The 17,809-nt window shown below is 41.4% G+C and overlaps 1 protein-coding gene across 4 annotated transcripts in view; it reads left to right on the top strand.

Moving 5' to 3' along the window:
* The window catches only part of grid2 (glutamate receptor, ionotropic, delta 2), a 478,994-nt gene that overhangs the window by 68,628 nt on the left and 392,557 nt on the right, over window positions 1-17,809 (top strand). For all 4 annotated transcript variants that reach the window (XR_011602276.1, XM_070963684.1, XM_070963683.1 and 1 more), the window contains exon 2: window positions 13,225-13,380. Coding sequence is in view for 3 of the 4 variants with exons in the window: in XM_070963684.1 (XP_070819785.1) it covers window positions 13,225-13,380 (156 nt within the window). In the remaining variant the exon portion in view is untranslated. The remainder of the gene's footprint in view (window positions 1-13,224; window positions 13,381-17,809) is intronic.

A 17,809-nucleotide genomic window follows, 5' to 3' on the forward strand; every position in this document is an offset into this window, starting at 1 on the left:
CTGGCTGGCAGTATGGCAGCTTCTGGCCCTGGCTGATGTGAGTGCCTGTGCTCGCCATCGTGTCTGCATGCATACATGATAACCTGGAAAAAAAATTACCTGACAAGCAGCCAGCAGCATCAGTGAATGATCACTGTCGAAAGAAATCTACACTCACCAACATGATATTATTCACCTTTCACATGCCTTAGCATTTATTATCAAAGTCACGAAAACATTCAAAACACCATGTCATGTTAGGGACTTTTAATCATGTGACAGTTCATTGCTTGAAACAAACAACAAAAAATCCTTGCTTGATTGCCTGGAAAACTGGGTGTATGGACTCAATCTGAAGTGGATCTTAGTCTCTGAATAAAACCTGTGATGGATAACTGCACTTTTTCATCTTGGATATGTATTCCACAAGAATCAATCCTGACGATTTGATTCAGTTACGATCGGTTTTGCCTGGAGAAGTCTTATGTAATTTATGCCCCTAACCCAACAACTCTGATGTAGCACTGTGAGGGTTTTTTGTTATTCTGAAAGCAAATTTTTGTTTTAGTAGGTCACTCCATCTTTCCTGTCAATTACTTTAACTAGATATTCCATAGGACATGTTTTGTTTTATTATTTGAGGTAAACCAACAGGGCAGGTAGGCTGCAGACTATATTGTTTTTCCTAGGATGGTGAAGGCGCAACCCTCTCTCTCATGGGCTTAACCTGATATTCTTAATCGAACCCATCATCAGTCCTCATGCCTAAACCTGACCAGCCCAATCAATGAAGGTAACATTAGCAGCCAATCAAAGGCAGAGTAGGGCAGGTCAGTCTTCGCCATCCTTGGAACAAATTTTGTCTTGTAGTGCAGCGGTCCCCAACCACCGGGCCACGGACCAGTACCGGTCCGTGGGCCACTTGGTGCCGGGCCACACAGAGACTGAACAAAAAATATTTTATTGATCATCAGAGTCTGAAAGAAGTTTTATTTTGAAAACCAGGTGCATCCGCCTGTGTCTCTGTACACATGTCAAACCGCTCGTCTCGGTCAAGTGATTCGGTAGTAAAAAAGTAAGCCCACAAGCAAAAATGAGTAAAAAACAAACGTGTTTGGAGAGCTTCTTTGGAAGCGGAAAAGGCCAAATGATGAGACAGAGGAAGAAGAGCCTACAACTGCCAAGAGAAAGAAAGCTGCATTTAAGAGACAATATCAGCAGTCCTACTTAAAATACGAGTTTATCGCTTCAGGTGATCCTCACACCCCGAGCCTCGCAAATGAGACAGTGAAGCCTTCTCGTTGAAGAGAAACAAGCGCAGGGCTCCCACTAATTCCAACTACATTCAGGGTAATACTGAGTTGTATTTTTGATAATTAGTTTTTATTCATTTCTATGCCGGTCCGACAAATTATTGCTTTACGTGAAACTGGTCCGTGGCATAAAAAAGTTTGGGGTATGATGCTCACCGGAGGGAATTTCTAAGTGGGTATATGCAATGTCGACTGATAAATATGGCGGTATATGCTGCTTGCCTGCACTTCATCACTGGTTACAATTTCAAGTCTATATACCACACTGTGTGGAATCATCTTTATATTAAAAAAAACATGAGGCCAAATATTGCTGTGGTGAAAACTGAGTCAGTGGCCTGCCACAAATAGACGAATGTATCAAACACAGAATTTTATGTTACTGACAATGACACTGTATAACATGTTGACTGGTCACAACATGGTCCCTTAGAAGAATCTTATATTTGCACTACAACTTGCATAAAAGATCATTTTAACTTCTTTGGGAGGGAGGGAATCATCAGGAGATCTTTTATAGTTTGTTTCACACATTTGCAAAAATGTCTTTGTCGCATCAGACTGTGAATTCTGTGTCTTCTGTATCGTGAGCTGACGATACCGTTACTCCCCTACTCATAAGACACAACAAGAAAAATAATTGCCATATAGTGAAATATTAATCTCCTAAGGCCAACTGAAGAACTTCTGTGATAGATTTATAGACATAAGACATACGCACATACAGTAGTACAGTAAACACACGTTTAAAGGCTTCTCATGTCACATTCACATTAACTACTTTCTCCGTTAAGTGTACAAAGTCGTGTCTGTGAATACTGTTGAAAATTTCTCTTTGATCCCAAATGAAAGAACCAAAGCAGGTAATTTGTACTTCATTTCTTTCCCCTGTAATTTTAATCACTGCTGAATTTGCACAGCTCAAACCGGAAGGAATTTCTGATTACGATAAATTATGAATTATATCCTGATCCTGCAAGCTCACAACACACATCACCTCTTTGCTATCCATCCACCATGTGCTTATTGAGAGTGATGTCTTGTCTCTGTAATGAATCTATTAATGCAACACTAGCATTAATTAGGAGCACATTATTACCACCTGACCCCACATGAAAACACAGTCTGTGTCGTGTTTTTTTTTTAATGTGTGAACAGTACGTGTGTGCACGTGTGAACATGTCAGTGAGTTTGTGCTTGCTTGTCTGACCCCTATGATTGCCCGTTCCTAATGGGTTTGCAGTTGGAGGAGCTTTATTATGCTCTTTATGACTTTTTAACCGACTCACTGCTCACTGCTGGTAATGAGTGCATGTATGTGTGTGTGTTTGCATGTGTGTGTGGGTTAGTAATGAATATGAGCGAGGTGGATGCAGGTTTGGAACAGAAGGTTTTCCATGGGGGTAGTAGTGTACTGAGGAGAGGCCTTGAGGGAAGGAGGGCTGGAGAGATACAAGGAGAGGGTGAGACAGTATGATAGAGGGATGTTGAGGGCGGGGGAGAGAGAAAGAATACGAGGTCGAAAGACAGATAAATGGATAGGATGATAGAGGGAGAAAGAGAAAGTGATGGAGGCAAAATGAGGACAGCGGAAGTGGTACTAACTCTGCTTTACTGTGTGTGGGCGGATGGACTGATGATAAAAAAGAAAAAGAACAAATTAGTAAGACAGAGTTAATGAACGAGAAAAAAGTAGCTAAGGCACATAAGTGTATTACTGATGATGCATTAGTATTGCTATATTGATCATAGGCCATCTGTTTAGTTGTTATTTAGAGCCATCATATCTCTGCTGGCCACCAGGTTCAGGGAGGCTTATTTATGAAGGAAATAAACTGTGCCCTTGTATTGGTGTGTGTGTGTGTGTGTGTGGCTGTATGCACATTTGTATTGGTGTTTCTTCGGTTGTATTTGGAAGTGTTCTTCTGCTCACTCAGTAGTATTTGTGCACAGTGAAACCTGCAGGGAATTTGCCTTTCTTTTAAAGTCGCAGCTACAGCACAGGAGCATGGCTGCTGCAGCAGCGTCACCAGGGAAAGGAACGAGGACAATTTAGCAACTGAACTGCTTGAGTAATGATGAACAGCACACCCTGCTGAATGCACGATGGGTGTAGAGGGCAAGGAGGACAGCAGGGATGAGCATACCGAGGTGAAAAAGAGCCAGTCGGCGAGGAGACGAAAGGGATAAGATGAGATGAAGGAAGAAGCAACAGAAGAGGGCGGCGGGTGGGAGGGAATGGAGAAATGGAAAGATATGGGATGAGAGGATAAGAGTGCCAGAGGACAGCAGGTGAGGATGGGGAAAAAAAAAGGGGTGCGAATGTGTGGAGGAGGCAGAGGACAAGTACGTGATGGAAGGATAAAGATGAGACGGGGAGAGAGGACTGTGAGGAATTAGAGAAAAGTATGAAGCAGAGGAGCGTGATAGAGGAGAAAGCTTGAGAGAGACAAAGGGGAGGAGAGTTCAGAAGTTTTAGAGTTAAAAATATACGACATTGAGAAGAGTATAGGATTTGATAGCACAGTGCTACAGAGGACCAGGGAAGGAATATAAAAGGCTGAAGAAGGTGAAGAGATGCAGTACGCAGAGGGGAAGAAGGCCAAGAGAGGGGGGGATCCTACAAAATCCATTCCTCCCTGAAATATAATATGACATTTATGATGTGTACAAATCTGGAGCCTCTTACTGCCGCTTCAGGCAAAATCCTCCCAAATGTTCAGCATTAATCAGGAGAGTGAGCTTAAAGACTCAAGGTGCTTAAAAAGACAGGCTTCTTGCTTTAAAAGCAGATTTGAAGGTTCAGTTCCCATACGGTTCGGTATGTTTACATTTTAAACTAAATGAAAGACTAACATGTTCCTGTTTTGCTCTTCATCCTCTGTATTTCTGCCCTCTCTTCATCTTCACTTCTCTTTAGTCTCTTATGTCTCACTTCCTCTCAGCTTTTTTTGCATTACAAACACAAACCTGTCACATGACCGGTGTTGTTTTCATGTCAAAGTCCACTTCACACAACACATTTGCCCATGTGTAACATTTTAGTTAGACTCTTAATTTCACATTTTTCCCAGTGATTATAGCTCAGTATGAAAAAACAGAGAGAGAAATAATCCATCACAAGGTCATGTAAATTTACTTGGTGTTGAAGCCATTAAATATACATTATAGTTGCACAATACCTCAGCTGAAAGCACAGGTTTTGATCAGCGTGTCCAAGCACTGACGTCAAGGTTTGCTTATTGTCTGCCCTTTGGGTTTTATTTGCCAACAATATAGCAAGGATGCATTTCTGTTTCACACCTGATCCTCATGTTGGAGCTCCCAACCACCACTTACCTGTAACAGCAGAGAACGGCCTTCAGGGTATAAAGGCTTATAACTGTGTTTCCACACAATGACAATGTATCTGTTGCAAAACAAAGATGAAAACATGTTTGCTGTGATGGATTACAGATCTCTGCAAGATGATTTTCATTCAGATGGGTAGAAAAAGGGGTTTTCTTCAACAGCTATAACAATACAAAAAGATATGCTTTGGAAAATGGTTGGCAGTGTGTGCATGATTTGTTTTTAATGCTATAAAAATTCAATACCTGTATGGCTTTTAAAGCAAATGTCAGATCATTCTTAATGAAATCTCTCTCCCCATCCCTGTCTTTCTAACTTACACATACCACACATTTGTATATACATACAGCGTTCTTCAAAAATATCAAGGCCATCCGAGCCAAGCTTGGATTAAATGTCACGCAGGGCGTAACACTGAACAAGGAAGGGAGAGGGAGTTGGAGAGGATGAGGGCAGAGAGCGGAGTGATGATTAGGGAAGGATAAAATCATTCAGAAAAGGATGTACAAAAGGGGGAGGAGAGCTGGGAGGTGGGGAGAATTGAGGAGCAAAAAGGGAAGGAGGAGGAGATAAGAAATGAGCAGAGAAAGGGAAATGGGCAGAAGCATAGGTGGAATAGAATTATAAAGCGTAACAGCAGAACAAAGAGAATGAGGTGAGGTGTTGTATTAAAGGGAAGAAGAGACGAGACAGATGGCAAAAGGAATCAGTCAGGAAAAAGGTTAAAAGTGAGACGCAGGGTCAAATGTAGCAGGAATGAGAATGAGGGCGAACGGCAGTTGACAAAGACAAAGGGAGCGCATGAACGTTCAAAGCTACAAAACACATCCTCTTTTATATTCCATGCAACGTGTTGATATGAAGGAGAATGTAGAGGAGCAGCATAATGCTGTAATCATTGTTCCTATGCTGTCAAGGGTATACACAGGTACATTGAATATACAACTGAGGCCATTTAGATGCTACATTGCTATCACCCTAATTATCATTTACTTATGCCTTGGCTCGGCCTTAGATATACTCTAAAATCTGGCTCACAGCCACCAGCGCTACTGTTTTAACATCCCAGGCGAGCCTGGCTGAGCTGCAGCTGAGTCAGCTGTGGTTTGCAAACGAGGTAGACCTGACCAAAACCAGCCAAGCACTGACAGGAAGAGAAACATGAAGAATAATTGTTTTGTCAATTGTCCACTGTTAACTTTGCTGGATGCATACTCAGGGACTGAATCTAAACACGCTGTAGATGAATTGGTTATTACCTAGATGTGTTCAGCTTGCTGGCTAATGAATGGAGACACAAAACAAATCCTCCACCTACTCAAAGTGTGTTCATTTGTGTGGGAGAAAGCAAAGCCCTGGATGTCTACAGTAGGTCTCAAAGCAGGAGGGAAACAGTCAGGCTGAATTCTGTCTACATAAGGCGAGGGGAAAAGGTAAGACAGGAAGAGAGACGTGCTAGAGATAACAGTGACCTTGGCACAGCTTTGTGTGACAGTGTGGCAAAGGACTGAAGTGCTGCTGAACTATGACTACAAATTCTCCTGGCTGCTCGCCTCCTTAACGATGGAGAAAATTAATTTAAACGCCCATAATGAAAGAAGTGAGGTGAGGGAGGTAGAGAGGGGGAGGGTGAAAAATATGTAAGAGAATTATTTTTCTTACCTTTTCTTATTCATCTTACCTGTGAGATTTCCCCATTAATACACAGGAGCATAAACTGGAATCTCCAGCATCCCACCATCTCCCAGCAGTATGCACGCACTTATTCATGCAGTTTTCTGCTATATTTCACACAAGCAGTACATGCAGACACACACCTTCATACATAAGTCAAGTATGCTCAACTACAGAAAGATGTACGTAAAGCCCCGTCAACAAGGTAACAAAGGCTTTTGACCTGCAGAGAATTGGTCTAATCTAATCACTAATCTTAGTGATTAAAACCCCCATATGTTCGACCAGATGATATGCATTATATGCAAAATACACATCTTGTACACTGAGCCAAAACAGAATTATCATGTCTTCAAATCTGTGACACCTTGAGGACAAAGGTCCTGAACAATGTCAGGGCTGATTCTGCATGTTTGGCAGAGCTACTGTTATATCAACATTCCTATTACAAAATGAAAGATTATCCTGCTGACCCACTATGTCATAATTACACACATACGCGCACGCACGCACGCACGCACGCACGCACGCACGCACGCACGCACGCACACATTGCTGCTTCTTATACCTGGCAAAACTGTGTGAACACTGTGTGTGTGAGAGTCTTGTGAGAGCCTGTGTGATAAATATTAGAGGTGTTTTCATATCTGTCCCTATCAAACGCCACTGGCTTGCTTGCTCCCCTGTTACCATTAATTCTTTGTCCTCTCCCTCCCCTACACACACACACACACACACACACACACACACACACACACACACACACACACACACACACACACACACACACATTCACGCACATTAATTTTAGGCTGTCCTCCCAAGTGTTGAAACGCAGTCCCTTCCAGCTCACATCACCGCTGTAAATAACAGTCTTTGTGTGTTCTCATGCGCGCGTTAGTGTGTGAGAGAGAGAAAGTGCGCATTTGTGGGCATTTGACACCGCAGGACGATAACCTCCCCAGTTCATCACCATCATCACTCAGCGCCACCGCCACCTTGCTTTCATCATCACATTGAGACAGCAACACTTTGGTCCAGCCTTGTCATAAATCAGCGATCCATCACCCTTATGCGTGTGTGTGCATGCGTGTGTGCTTTTGTGTGTGTATGTGTGTAGTCATTATCCACGTCAGTCTGTCAGTGTTCATGTCACATTACTGTCATCATCTGCAACCTGCAACAACAGGTGTGTGAGTTTGTTTGATAGACAGAGGAATGGGTCCCCCACAGTATTTCAGAAATCTTCTGTTTAGAGTTGTCTTTGTGAAAGGTAGAGGCAGACAGATGCATGTGGAGATGGGGAGAGTGAGGAAGTGAGGGAGTGAGGGAGGGGAGGTGGAGTGTAACAATAGAGAAGAGCTTAAGTGAATGAAACTATAGGGCCAGGAGGCAGGTGTGGAGACAGAGTCAGATGGAGAGGGATTTGGCAGAACTCATGGCACTTTCACCGAGGAAAAAAAAAAAAAATGGCAAGCAGATGGCAACTTTAGAAATGTGAGTCGAACTGAATCGCAAGAGACTAATTTCGTTTCAACTCTTTAACATCTATTGTTTTTAACGACCTCCTCTGCCCATGTTGCCCTCGTCTTTTACCATGAAATCATTCTTAACCATCATTCCCTCACTCATGCTGAATGACTATCCTGAGAAGGAGCTGGCTTAATTACTGGGTCTTTATAGAGTGTGGGAACATAATAACTCTGCATTGGATGACATGCCATCCTAATTTGTTCATTTAATAAGGAAATTGAGCTGTGTTTTGTACGTTCAACAATGTGTCTTTGTCTGCCTGAATGCCATTATTTGATTTTATATAGTTACTCGGATGGCTGAGCTGGATGAATTATCCCCCCTTAAAAATTTAAGATTAAAATTAATATAGTCATGTTTCTGCTTCCAGGCCAACTGGACTGAAGATATGAAAACTGTCCATATCTAGTTTAGTATTCAGACATGAACCTTTGCCCCACTTAAGGGAAAGTATGTTTGTGCAGCAGGTCATAGAAGGAGCCAGGGTAAATAGGGAATATCTCAACAAGCATTGGCTGGATTTCCTTGAAATTTGGTTCAGATGTTCCTGGTTCCCAAAGGATGTTTCCTCATGACTTTTGCATTCATGGTTTTACATTAAATGGTGAAGTAACGATTGAAGTAAATGACTCGTCGTAAAATGTGCTTCACACATTCATGTCCCCCTCAGGATCATTTGTCAAACACTTTTCATCTGGCACAGTCATCACTTTCCATTTATCCAGTGCTTTGTTTTGAATGCAATAAAAGTGCTTAAGAAAATATTCTTACCAGCCGCGGTTGTTGCAAATGTTCAGTGCTAATTAGCAAATGTTAACAAAATGCACGAAACTTCCCTGGTGAACATTGTAAACATTACACCTCAGCAGCAGCCTCCATTATCACGCTGAGCATGTTACCATGCTGATGTTATCAATGAGCTCAAAGCACCACTCTGCTTAATCACAGCTTCACTGAGCTGCTGGCATGGCTGTTGACTCTTAGTCTTGTTGTTAGATAAATAAGGTCTAATGTCTGACTAGGTTGTTGTTGTAGAAGCCAGACTATTAAGAGTCCATGGCTCAGTATGCCATGGTAGAAATTAAGCTGATATGAAAGCCCTGTGAAGACCTGCTCAGCCAAATATTGACTTATTAGCCTGCCACCATCCTTTCATGTTGCATTTTTTTTTTTTTTTTTTAATGTATGTTGTTTGCCTGTTTTGGAAACTGTTTAATAAAGTTTTATTGAATATCAAAGAGGATGTAATGGTGATGGTGTGCGGTAATGTTATGTATTTAGAGATTTTGAAAGAGGAGAAACCTCTCAAAGTATTTTATACAGATGCTTCTTCTTCAGATCTGATATGTGTAGGAGTACAATAAAAGACTGGAGGAGGAAATTCTCACATTTATTTGTGCTTCATAATGACACCATGCTCCCTTCCTCATTTTTCTTTTCACCACCAGCAACCCTCATCCATCCCAAGAAGGTATTTGGTAGTAGACAGACATGTTATTTATTGCCTTTTCATCAATATAGAAAAAAACTAGGAAATTAATACCTAACACTTGACCATTGGCAGACTTTTGATCAATACCTCTCAACCAAACAATTTGGACTTTATACTTTTGGATGCTGCATCCATTCAAATTGACCGCTGTCATTGATGTTGCTGTTGTCATGGAAGGGGTGGTTTGGAAATAGGTTGGTGATTTAGTGCTGCTGCGTGTGTGTCAGGGTAAGTCTGTGCATGTGCGTGTCTGTTTGCCCGCCCTTGGGCGTCTGTGTAAAGCAAGATTCAGTGCTTTTATTTCCCGGTTGATTTATGTGGTGACGTTTGCCTTTGCACTCACAATCACATTATTGGAAAAGAGGAAGAGCCAGAATCTGTGCGCTGTGTGCGCATGCGCGTGTTCGTGTGTCTGTGTTTGCAAATCAGCGTGCAGTGATGTTGTTCTAAAATAACAGGGAGAGAACAGCAGTCATTCACCCATCTTCCCTTCTCCTCTTTTTACTTGTCCCACACACACACACACACACACACACACACACACACACACACACACACACACACACACACACACACACACACACACACACACAATATGTGAATTACTATTGCCACTTCCAACATACACTGGCTATATGCACATTCAAAATTGGCACACTTTGTAAATAAAGTAAAAGTTTCCATCATGAATCGTGTTTAAATTACTGGATTCATAATTTTTTATCCATACACCTTCAGGCCTAATGTGAAATTTGAATGATGAGTCAGTTTTTTTACATCTGCATTTCTGTCTGTGTATGCCTCCTCAATGTGTCTAGATTAAGAGTGGAGTTTTTTAATCGCATAAAGGGAGTAGGTGGAAAAAAAAATCATGGAAGAAAGAGAAGAAAAGAGAGAAAATGACTGATTAACAGTTCCAATATGCCAAATCTTGCTCCTTTTTAATGCCCTTGTGTGACTGCTGTGGCCACTCAACCCAAAGAACCTATTGCTGGGGGGATATTTTAAAGAGATAAAGAAAAACAAGCCATATAGAAAGAGAGCGGCACACAGCACTTTGTACATAAACTTCACTGGGTGAGGTTACCAGTCAGCTCATTCAGCTGATTAGCTGATCATTTTTAGTTGAACTGGCTGTAGCCTGACAGCTAGCTGCAGCAACAGGCTGTCCGCATCTGAAATGGATGAAATGAGAGAATATTTGAAGAGCATTTTCATTCAGGTTGTCTCAGTCAAAGAAAAAATTTGCGAAGCCTGCCTGCGTGTTGCTGATGTTATTACAACAGAGGATATTTACCCTCTGTGATGGACATGTGCACAATTGGGAAGCAGTGGCACTCATGCATAGAGTGTTAAATACATCACATTCCTGGAATTTAAGTCCATGTTGAATCAAAAGATTTTTCAGCTTATTTCTTTTGTTTCCACCCTCATTTCAATGATCATTTTGCAGACATTACAACAAGCAGTGCTGTTATCGTTGCTGGTGAAATGAAACCACTCTTTGGAGCGTTTTTTCCTCTCTGCCATGACCCTTGTTGCAAATTTCCAGCAGTGTAGATACATGAGTTGGACTATGGGGAGGCTGTGGCTTCAAACCAGAAAAAAGCCACCAATACATGTGTAAGGGTGAGAGAGGCTGAATTGGACTTAGGTGTGCGAGAGAGACCCTAACCATCTTATTCGGTAACTCCTACTCTCGGGGACATCTGAACAGTCCTTCAAAATCTCTTGTGTACATTTGTTTCCTCTTGCAATTTTTGCTTGAGTTTTGTTCAGATCGGTGCCTCATGTAAGTGTTCTTAGGTAAGAAACTGAACCTCAAATTGCTTCCAATGGTCAGCCTAGCACCCTGCTTGGTAGTTTGCTGTGAGTGTGTCCATGAATGGGTGAATGAGCAGCAAAAACCTTGTGAAACACTTTGGATAAAAGTGCTATGTAAATGTATCCATTTAGATCATTGTTTTGCAATGTACAGCTGTGCAAACATGCCGGCATCAATAAAAGGAGTTGATAAGCTCAGTGGCATATGACTCCAGATGGACTGGACCTGGTTCTCAAAAGTTCCGGTTCTTAATTCCCAATCATACCTCAAAAGACGCTGATCACAAGTGCTCTGACACTCTTTCTGCCTTTTGTCTGACTCCCTCTCCAAAGCATTAGTGTAAAGCCATATATTCTGCCCTTGTCTTCTCTCCTCTGTCCATGCATTTGTCCTCTAGACGTAGACAACTTAACATTGTCCTACTGTGAAGCAGAGCAAGTTTTAAATGTGTACAATCCCTCCCCTGCAGTGTCATCTTCAAGCTGATTGGAACCCCATTCATAATTTATCTTTAATGGAATAGTTAATGAGTCTTTGTGTTTCACTCTTTATCGCTTTGTCCAGGCCTGTTTGTCTCACCTCATCTATACTGCATGATTATAAAAACAACTGAGACTCAATCAGTGGGAGGGTATTTACAGTTGCCAAATGCTGATGGATCAGATGATTGAAGGATGCATACTTAATGAGGCGTTTTGATGAAGAGGCAGTTAGCATACCGTTCCTAACTGCCTTCAAACAGCAGTTGGTTCTGAATTTGGTGTGTAAAGGCTGTGTTGAAATTAATTGCCCTTCAGAAGTGAAATTTGATCAACAGTTCATTTGAAATAGGGAAGAAGATTTGTCTACATCATAGTAACCTGCACAGGGCACAAGCTACACATTTCCTGAGCTAATTAAGCAGAAATGTGTGTTTCTCAGACACATCCCTGGAATCGGGATACCAGTCTTGTAGGGTTGACTTCTGTTTGGATCAGACCATAACCTTAGCAGCATTAGCATTAGACTCTACTCACTGAACTATACAAGACCAATTTACAGCAACAGTCTTCTAAATGTGGTGCAAAACAGCCCTCAGCCAATGCAGCCTGGCTGGTTATTAATGGAATTTGCAACCAGTGTCTTGCACACACATGCACATACACACACAATATGACGCTTATTTTCTGGTCAGTGAAATACAGTTAGCAGTGCTTCACTGCACTGGCTTATACAATTAGTGGCCCAATGGATTCAGGGGATAAACTGGGTTGAAATGAGAGGCTAAAACGGAAGAAAGAGAGAAATAGATAACACATGGTTAATTGTGTGTAACAGACTAAAGCAGAGACCAAATCCTTACCAGCCAGTCAACGCTGTGTGTTGCCTCATTCTTCTGTTTCATTAATGCTGCAGGTTGACATTTATTTTTGCGACTAGTTTAGTATTGACATGTGGGAACTTAATCTGCCACTACAGATACTGGCACTCACCAGTCTTTTCTTCCCTGTTTCCCTTTGTGCAGCAACCATTTTGGCTGACTCAGTGTGCCCTTGAGCGGTATTTGACCTTAGAATGGACAATAATGTCGACCCATTCCTCCCTCACACCCTGACTTTCTCGAGCTGGGTCCCAGTTCTGGGGCGAGGTACTTGAAGTCCAGTGAGAATGAAATAACAGATCAGAGGTTCCTCCAAATGTGGCAGAAAATGCAGCTTTTTTTCCCCAAAAAATTCGAAGAATAGTTTTTAAATGAGGTTTCTAAAGGTTGTTCTTATGTCCAGATATACCATATTTCATTCATATTTCAGCCTTTGGTATTAAAGAACTGGTCCCAGTTAACCAGTTAAGTTCCTACTTAACAATATTGGAGTGACTCTGTAAGGCGTCATTAGATTGAAGTTGCTGTGAAGCTAAACCACCTGGGATGGAGACGAAGGTTGAGTCTGAGAACTCACCTTTGTGGGATGCATACTTTTGGAACTATCCATCTTACAATATTTCTGTCTTTCCATTCCAAAAGTCCCCTAATACTGAGTAATAGTTTCCTCTTTTCCTGCTTCCTTTCTTATCAACAGGCGCAATCTTTGACGAGTCAGCGAGGAAGGATGACGAGGTGTTCCGCCTTGCTGTGGCAGATCTCAATTTGAACAACGAGATCTTGGAGACAGAGAAGATCACCATCTCTGTGGAATTCGTTGACGGGAACAACCCCTTCCAGGCTGTGCAAGAAGGTAGGATGATAATACCTTTGAATTGTCTTGGAGTTTAACGTGTGGCTGCGAGCAGCGAGCAGGTGCATTGGTTTCCAAGTCAAATTTCTCCAGTTTTGTTGGTATAAAAGTATATTCAAAAAGAGGACATCAGTTTGCTTCTGGGCAGAGTTCCCTTTTGCAGCACAAATGTTCTGGGTCAGACTGAAATGAAAAGGCTTATTTCAACACTGATCCCTGCACAGTTTCCAAATTTCATGATGTATTTTTTTTTGGTTCAAATCTTGTTTAAGCACAGCCCTGTGAGTTGTCTGCTTTTCTAACAGTTCAAGTTTATTTACCTCCAAAATCATCCAATGCTAGTACTGCAAAAACAAATGTAAATGTGTTTAAAAGAGAGTACATCCAAGGACAATCTTGATCTTAGAACGAATGCCGAACTTACGTCTCAGTAACTTGAGTCTCGCAGTCTAACTTCTCGCAGTCCTGTCTCTGTTTTTATGTTGACCCCTTCAATAAATTTAGAACAGTGAGGCACAGAAAATGAATTCATGCATCAAACACAGCATCAGAAAGTTGGCACAAAATCAGCTTCTGCCTTTAATGTTCCCTAGATTTTCATGCATGGCTTGCCTGTCCTTTGAGTTGACCTGCATCACACTGTCAGCTGAGGACAGCCCAGTGTTTTATATGTTTCCTCATGGTTTTGGTTTATGTTGACAGCCAGTTTATGTCATGCAAGTATAGTTTAGACAAGAAATGGGCTCAGGAATGTTGATATATGGTAGTCAAACAGTGGTTACACTCGTCTACACAACTCGTTTTCATCTTTTCATCATTTGTACGCAGATTTGGATATTCATGCCTGTCTGTCAAATAGTTATGTATTGCAGCTGCTGATTCACCACAAAAACCAACAGGCTTGACTCCAAATTTAGCATTTGATTTGAAAGAATCTCATGTAACAAAACTTCATGAGGTCAGCGCTCTTGTACAGCAAATGTTTTTTATTTGATTTAGTTGATACCCTAATCTCATTTATTCACCAAAAGGCCCTCAGGTAGATAAGTGCAGAGAGTGCACACAAAAAGCAGTTTTATTTCACATGTATTATGAATGAGGTCACCAGAGCTGTGGACTTCAAGAGCCTTGTAATACTTCAGTTTATGTGTTTTTTCATTCACTTTGACATGGAAATTAACACATTAACGGATGAATTTTAAATAAAAATGTAGCTGCCAATGATGCTGTTCGGTTCTGATGCAAGTGTGTCATTAGAAATATGCGGAAAGTTAGGGAAGGCTGTGTGGGTGGTGATTTGGCATCACAGTGATCTGGTTTTCAGTGCTGCGGGGCAGGCACAAACGCACTCAGCAACCATAACAGCAACAACATGGAAACAAGTAGTCACACACAAAATACATGCACGGAAACACTCACAAACAGGCGTGGAGACATCACCACACAAACCACCAGTTACCACCTCTCCCAGCTCATAATCCTTTTGTAGAAGAGTGTAAGTTGTTTGAAGAGCAAATGATTCTCCACTTCAAACAAGCCTGTTCGTGCTTTTCAAAATGAATGTTGCAGTCATTTATCGTGGGGTCTGTTTTCCATCACTACAAGGCATTCCGCTCTGACTGAAGAATCATTGTGGTTTGTGGTCAAAGATGATAAGAAATCAGTTGATCAGTTGTGGGCAGTGCAACGATTCACTTTTTGGACGTACTCAAACACAGCAAGCAATAAATGGAGAATTGTACATCAGACGGCAAGGAAATTTTCAGTGGCACATTCACTTCATCTCTGTAACCATTTTAAGCCTGAAATGCAGCAAATTACATGTTGAAGCAGTTACTATATTGCTGCAAAGTAAAATGGGAAGATAAACTGATCATTGCACAAATACGCACGTGGGTGTGAGCCTTTATGACATGCTGGCTGCCTCTTGGAATCATTGAGCTAATTAATTCAAAATAAAAAGGGAATTAGCCAAAATACAGAAGGGATGAGCAGAGGAAAGTACTTACTTACTGGCATGATACAGCTGCACATTGTTCATGTGCTTTTTGTTTAATTCTCCTCTGATACTCGTGCTTCTTTGAAAATTATAGGGGAACGACACCAACAGTAACAGTCAGCCTCAAAGAGCAGCTTGCATTCACATTTGAGTACATTTTATTTATCTATTCCTGACTGTTTTTCTGGAGACATATCAAATATTTCTTGTGAAGCACGCTTTGGCACCAGATTCCATCCACCAGACAAGCAAAGCACTATACACACTTGTAAGTGACTTGCCCTTGATGCATTTAAAGTTTTCAATAAACGTTTTCAAGCCTGTTTCCAAAACACAACATTGCACTGCGCTTTATAATATTGCAACCTGCACAACAAATTAGCAAAAGGAAATCTGTGCCATGGCCGAATGAGCAGTATCGAATATCTTGAGTGTTATTCATTAAGGTAAAGTGATGAAGAGAGAGGGTAGAAAAATGAGTTAACACTAGAACTATGACTAAAACAGTTTTCTGTCCAAACATTTTTGTCCTTACAGTTCTTGAAACTTATCATATGCCAGTCTCAGCAAACCAAAACCAATGGATTTAAAGAGGCAACATGAAAAATGCTCGAACTTGGTATCAATTCAGTGATTTAATTAACTGATAATCAAATACAAAGACCCCATTATCAACACCCGTGCACACATTGAAATAAACACACACACACACATGCACAGACACATGACTTTAGCCTTGGCTGAGAGAGTGAAGGAGAGCGTCGGGAGAACATCTGTGAGCTTGTTTGCATTTCAGTCAAGCAGGAATCAGACTGCATCCTTTTAGGAAACAATGGTGGCCATACTGAAAGTGTATCTTCTCTTCAGAGATTAGCTTGTGTGGATGTACTGTATGTGTAGGGGTGTCTGTGTGTGTTTGTGTACCTCTAGGAGCCTTGTTAAGGCAGTTGTTTTGATATAAGGGCTCTGCAGTGTTGTTTGGTAGTCAGGCTGTAATTCTTTGAAGTCCCAACCTGAGTAGTTCTGTTATCTTGGCTCTGTGTGCACATAGGCTAAATGTCTGTGTTTGTTTCTCCCTTTTCATTTTGAGGACAGTGAACAGCTTGCATCTCAAGTGTCTCATTTGGAATATCAGCATTGTATGACAAAAAGACGGCGAGTGAAGTATGATGTGACAGCACAGCAGGAGGCAGCATTTGAACGCTTGCTCTTTGACCAAGCAGACTGAGCCAACAGCAGGTTCCTGAATCCTGCAGTATGTGTCGTTTTCTGTTTTCCTGTTCTTTTGCATTTCTTACATTTTTGTGCATTTTGAGTTTCCCTTATCCTGGAATTATTCCTTAGCTTCTTGCTCGAAACTTTTTCTTTCAATTTGGGGTACGCTTTTTGCTGATTGTGCACATTCTTTTTCAGCAGTCTCATACATCACATTCATAAATATAGACACAGTTACAACTTGGACCTGCCAGGAGCAACACTGTTTAGTAATGACGGCTGCAGTGGAAAGCTCATAAGGAGAACCTGAGAGCATACAGTACAGTGTCTTTCGGCAGTCAAGGACAGATGAAATGCTTCTAATTCATTCATTCATTTTGCTTTGGACTTCAACCAGCTACTTTTCAATGACAAACTAGCTTTGCCTCTCATTTTTTATCCCTCACTGATTAAACTCCTGCAGGCCTCCAAGTCCCTCAGTCTGTTGACTGGTCTGTCCAAATTTGTGGGAGGGTTAATGAATACTTCCCCGTCTTCCTGATACTGAACAGACCGCCTGACTCATTTCCCTGCCAGTCTGCCTGCCGGTCTGTCTGTTTGCCCGTCTGTTTGTGCTGTTAGCTGGCTGATGAATTGATTGCCTGTCTCCCTATCTGCCTGTCTATCTCTGTATTTGTCTAGCTAACTGGTAACTTGGCTGGCAAATCAATTGTCTTTGTCTCCGTCTATCTCTCATGTATTATGGTCTTTGGTTGGTGCCCTTGTAAGCAGAAACAAACAAACAAACAAAAACCAAAAACAGTTGATTACATCAGTTTAAAAGATTTCAATATTTTTAAAATTTGAATTCTATTAAGCTGTGAACCTCCTATATTAGGCAGATAATTAAAGTTTCCATACTCATCCTTTGTGCATGTGTTTATTGAAATTACTGCACATAGATGCTGCCATTACCTTTCCCTATCTTAGATCCTGCTCACAAAATAAGTAATATACTGCAGTTAGTGGTGAAAGTGTGGATAGAAAAACTACAAATGAAAGGATTGCCATAGTTCTGTGTTACGATGACCAAACAGTCAAAGGAGGCAAATCAAAAGAGCGATACACCATTTCTGACCAACATCATCTTCAACCACCCCCTTGTATAAGGGTGTCTGCTCACCTAATTAGCTGGCACATACCATTTACTGAGAGCAACACAGATATCTGCATGTA

Source organism: Chaetodon trifascialis, chromosome 6, assembly GCF_039877785.1.
Source record: "Chaetodon trifascialis isolate fChaTrf1 chromosome 6, fChaTrf1.hap1, whole genome shotgun sequence".
Classification (NCBI taxonomy): domain Eukaryota; kingdom Metazoa; phylum Chordata; class Actinopteri; order Chaetodontiformes; family Chaetodontidae; genus Chaetodon; species Chaetodon trifascialis.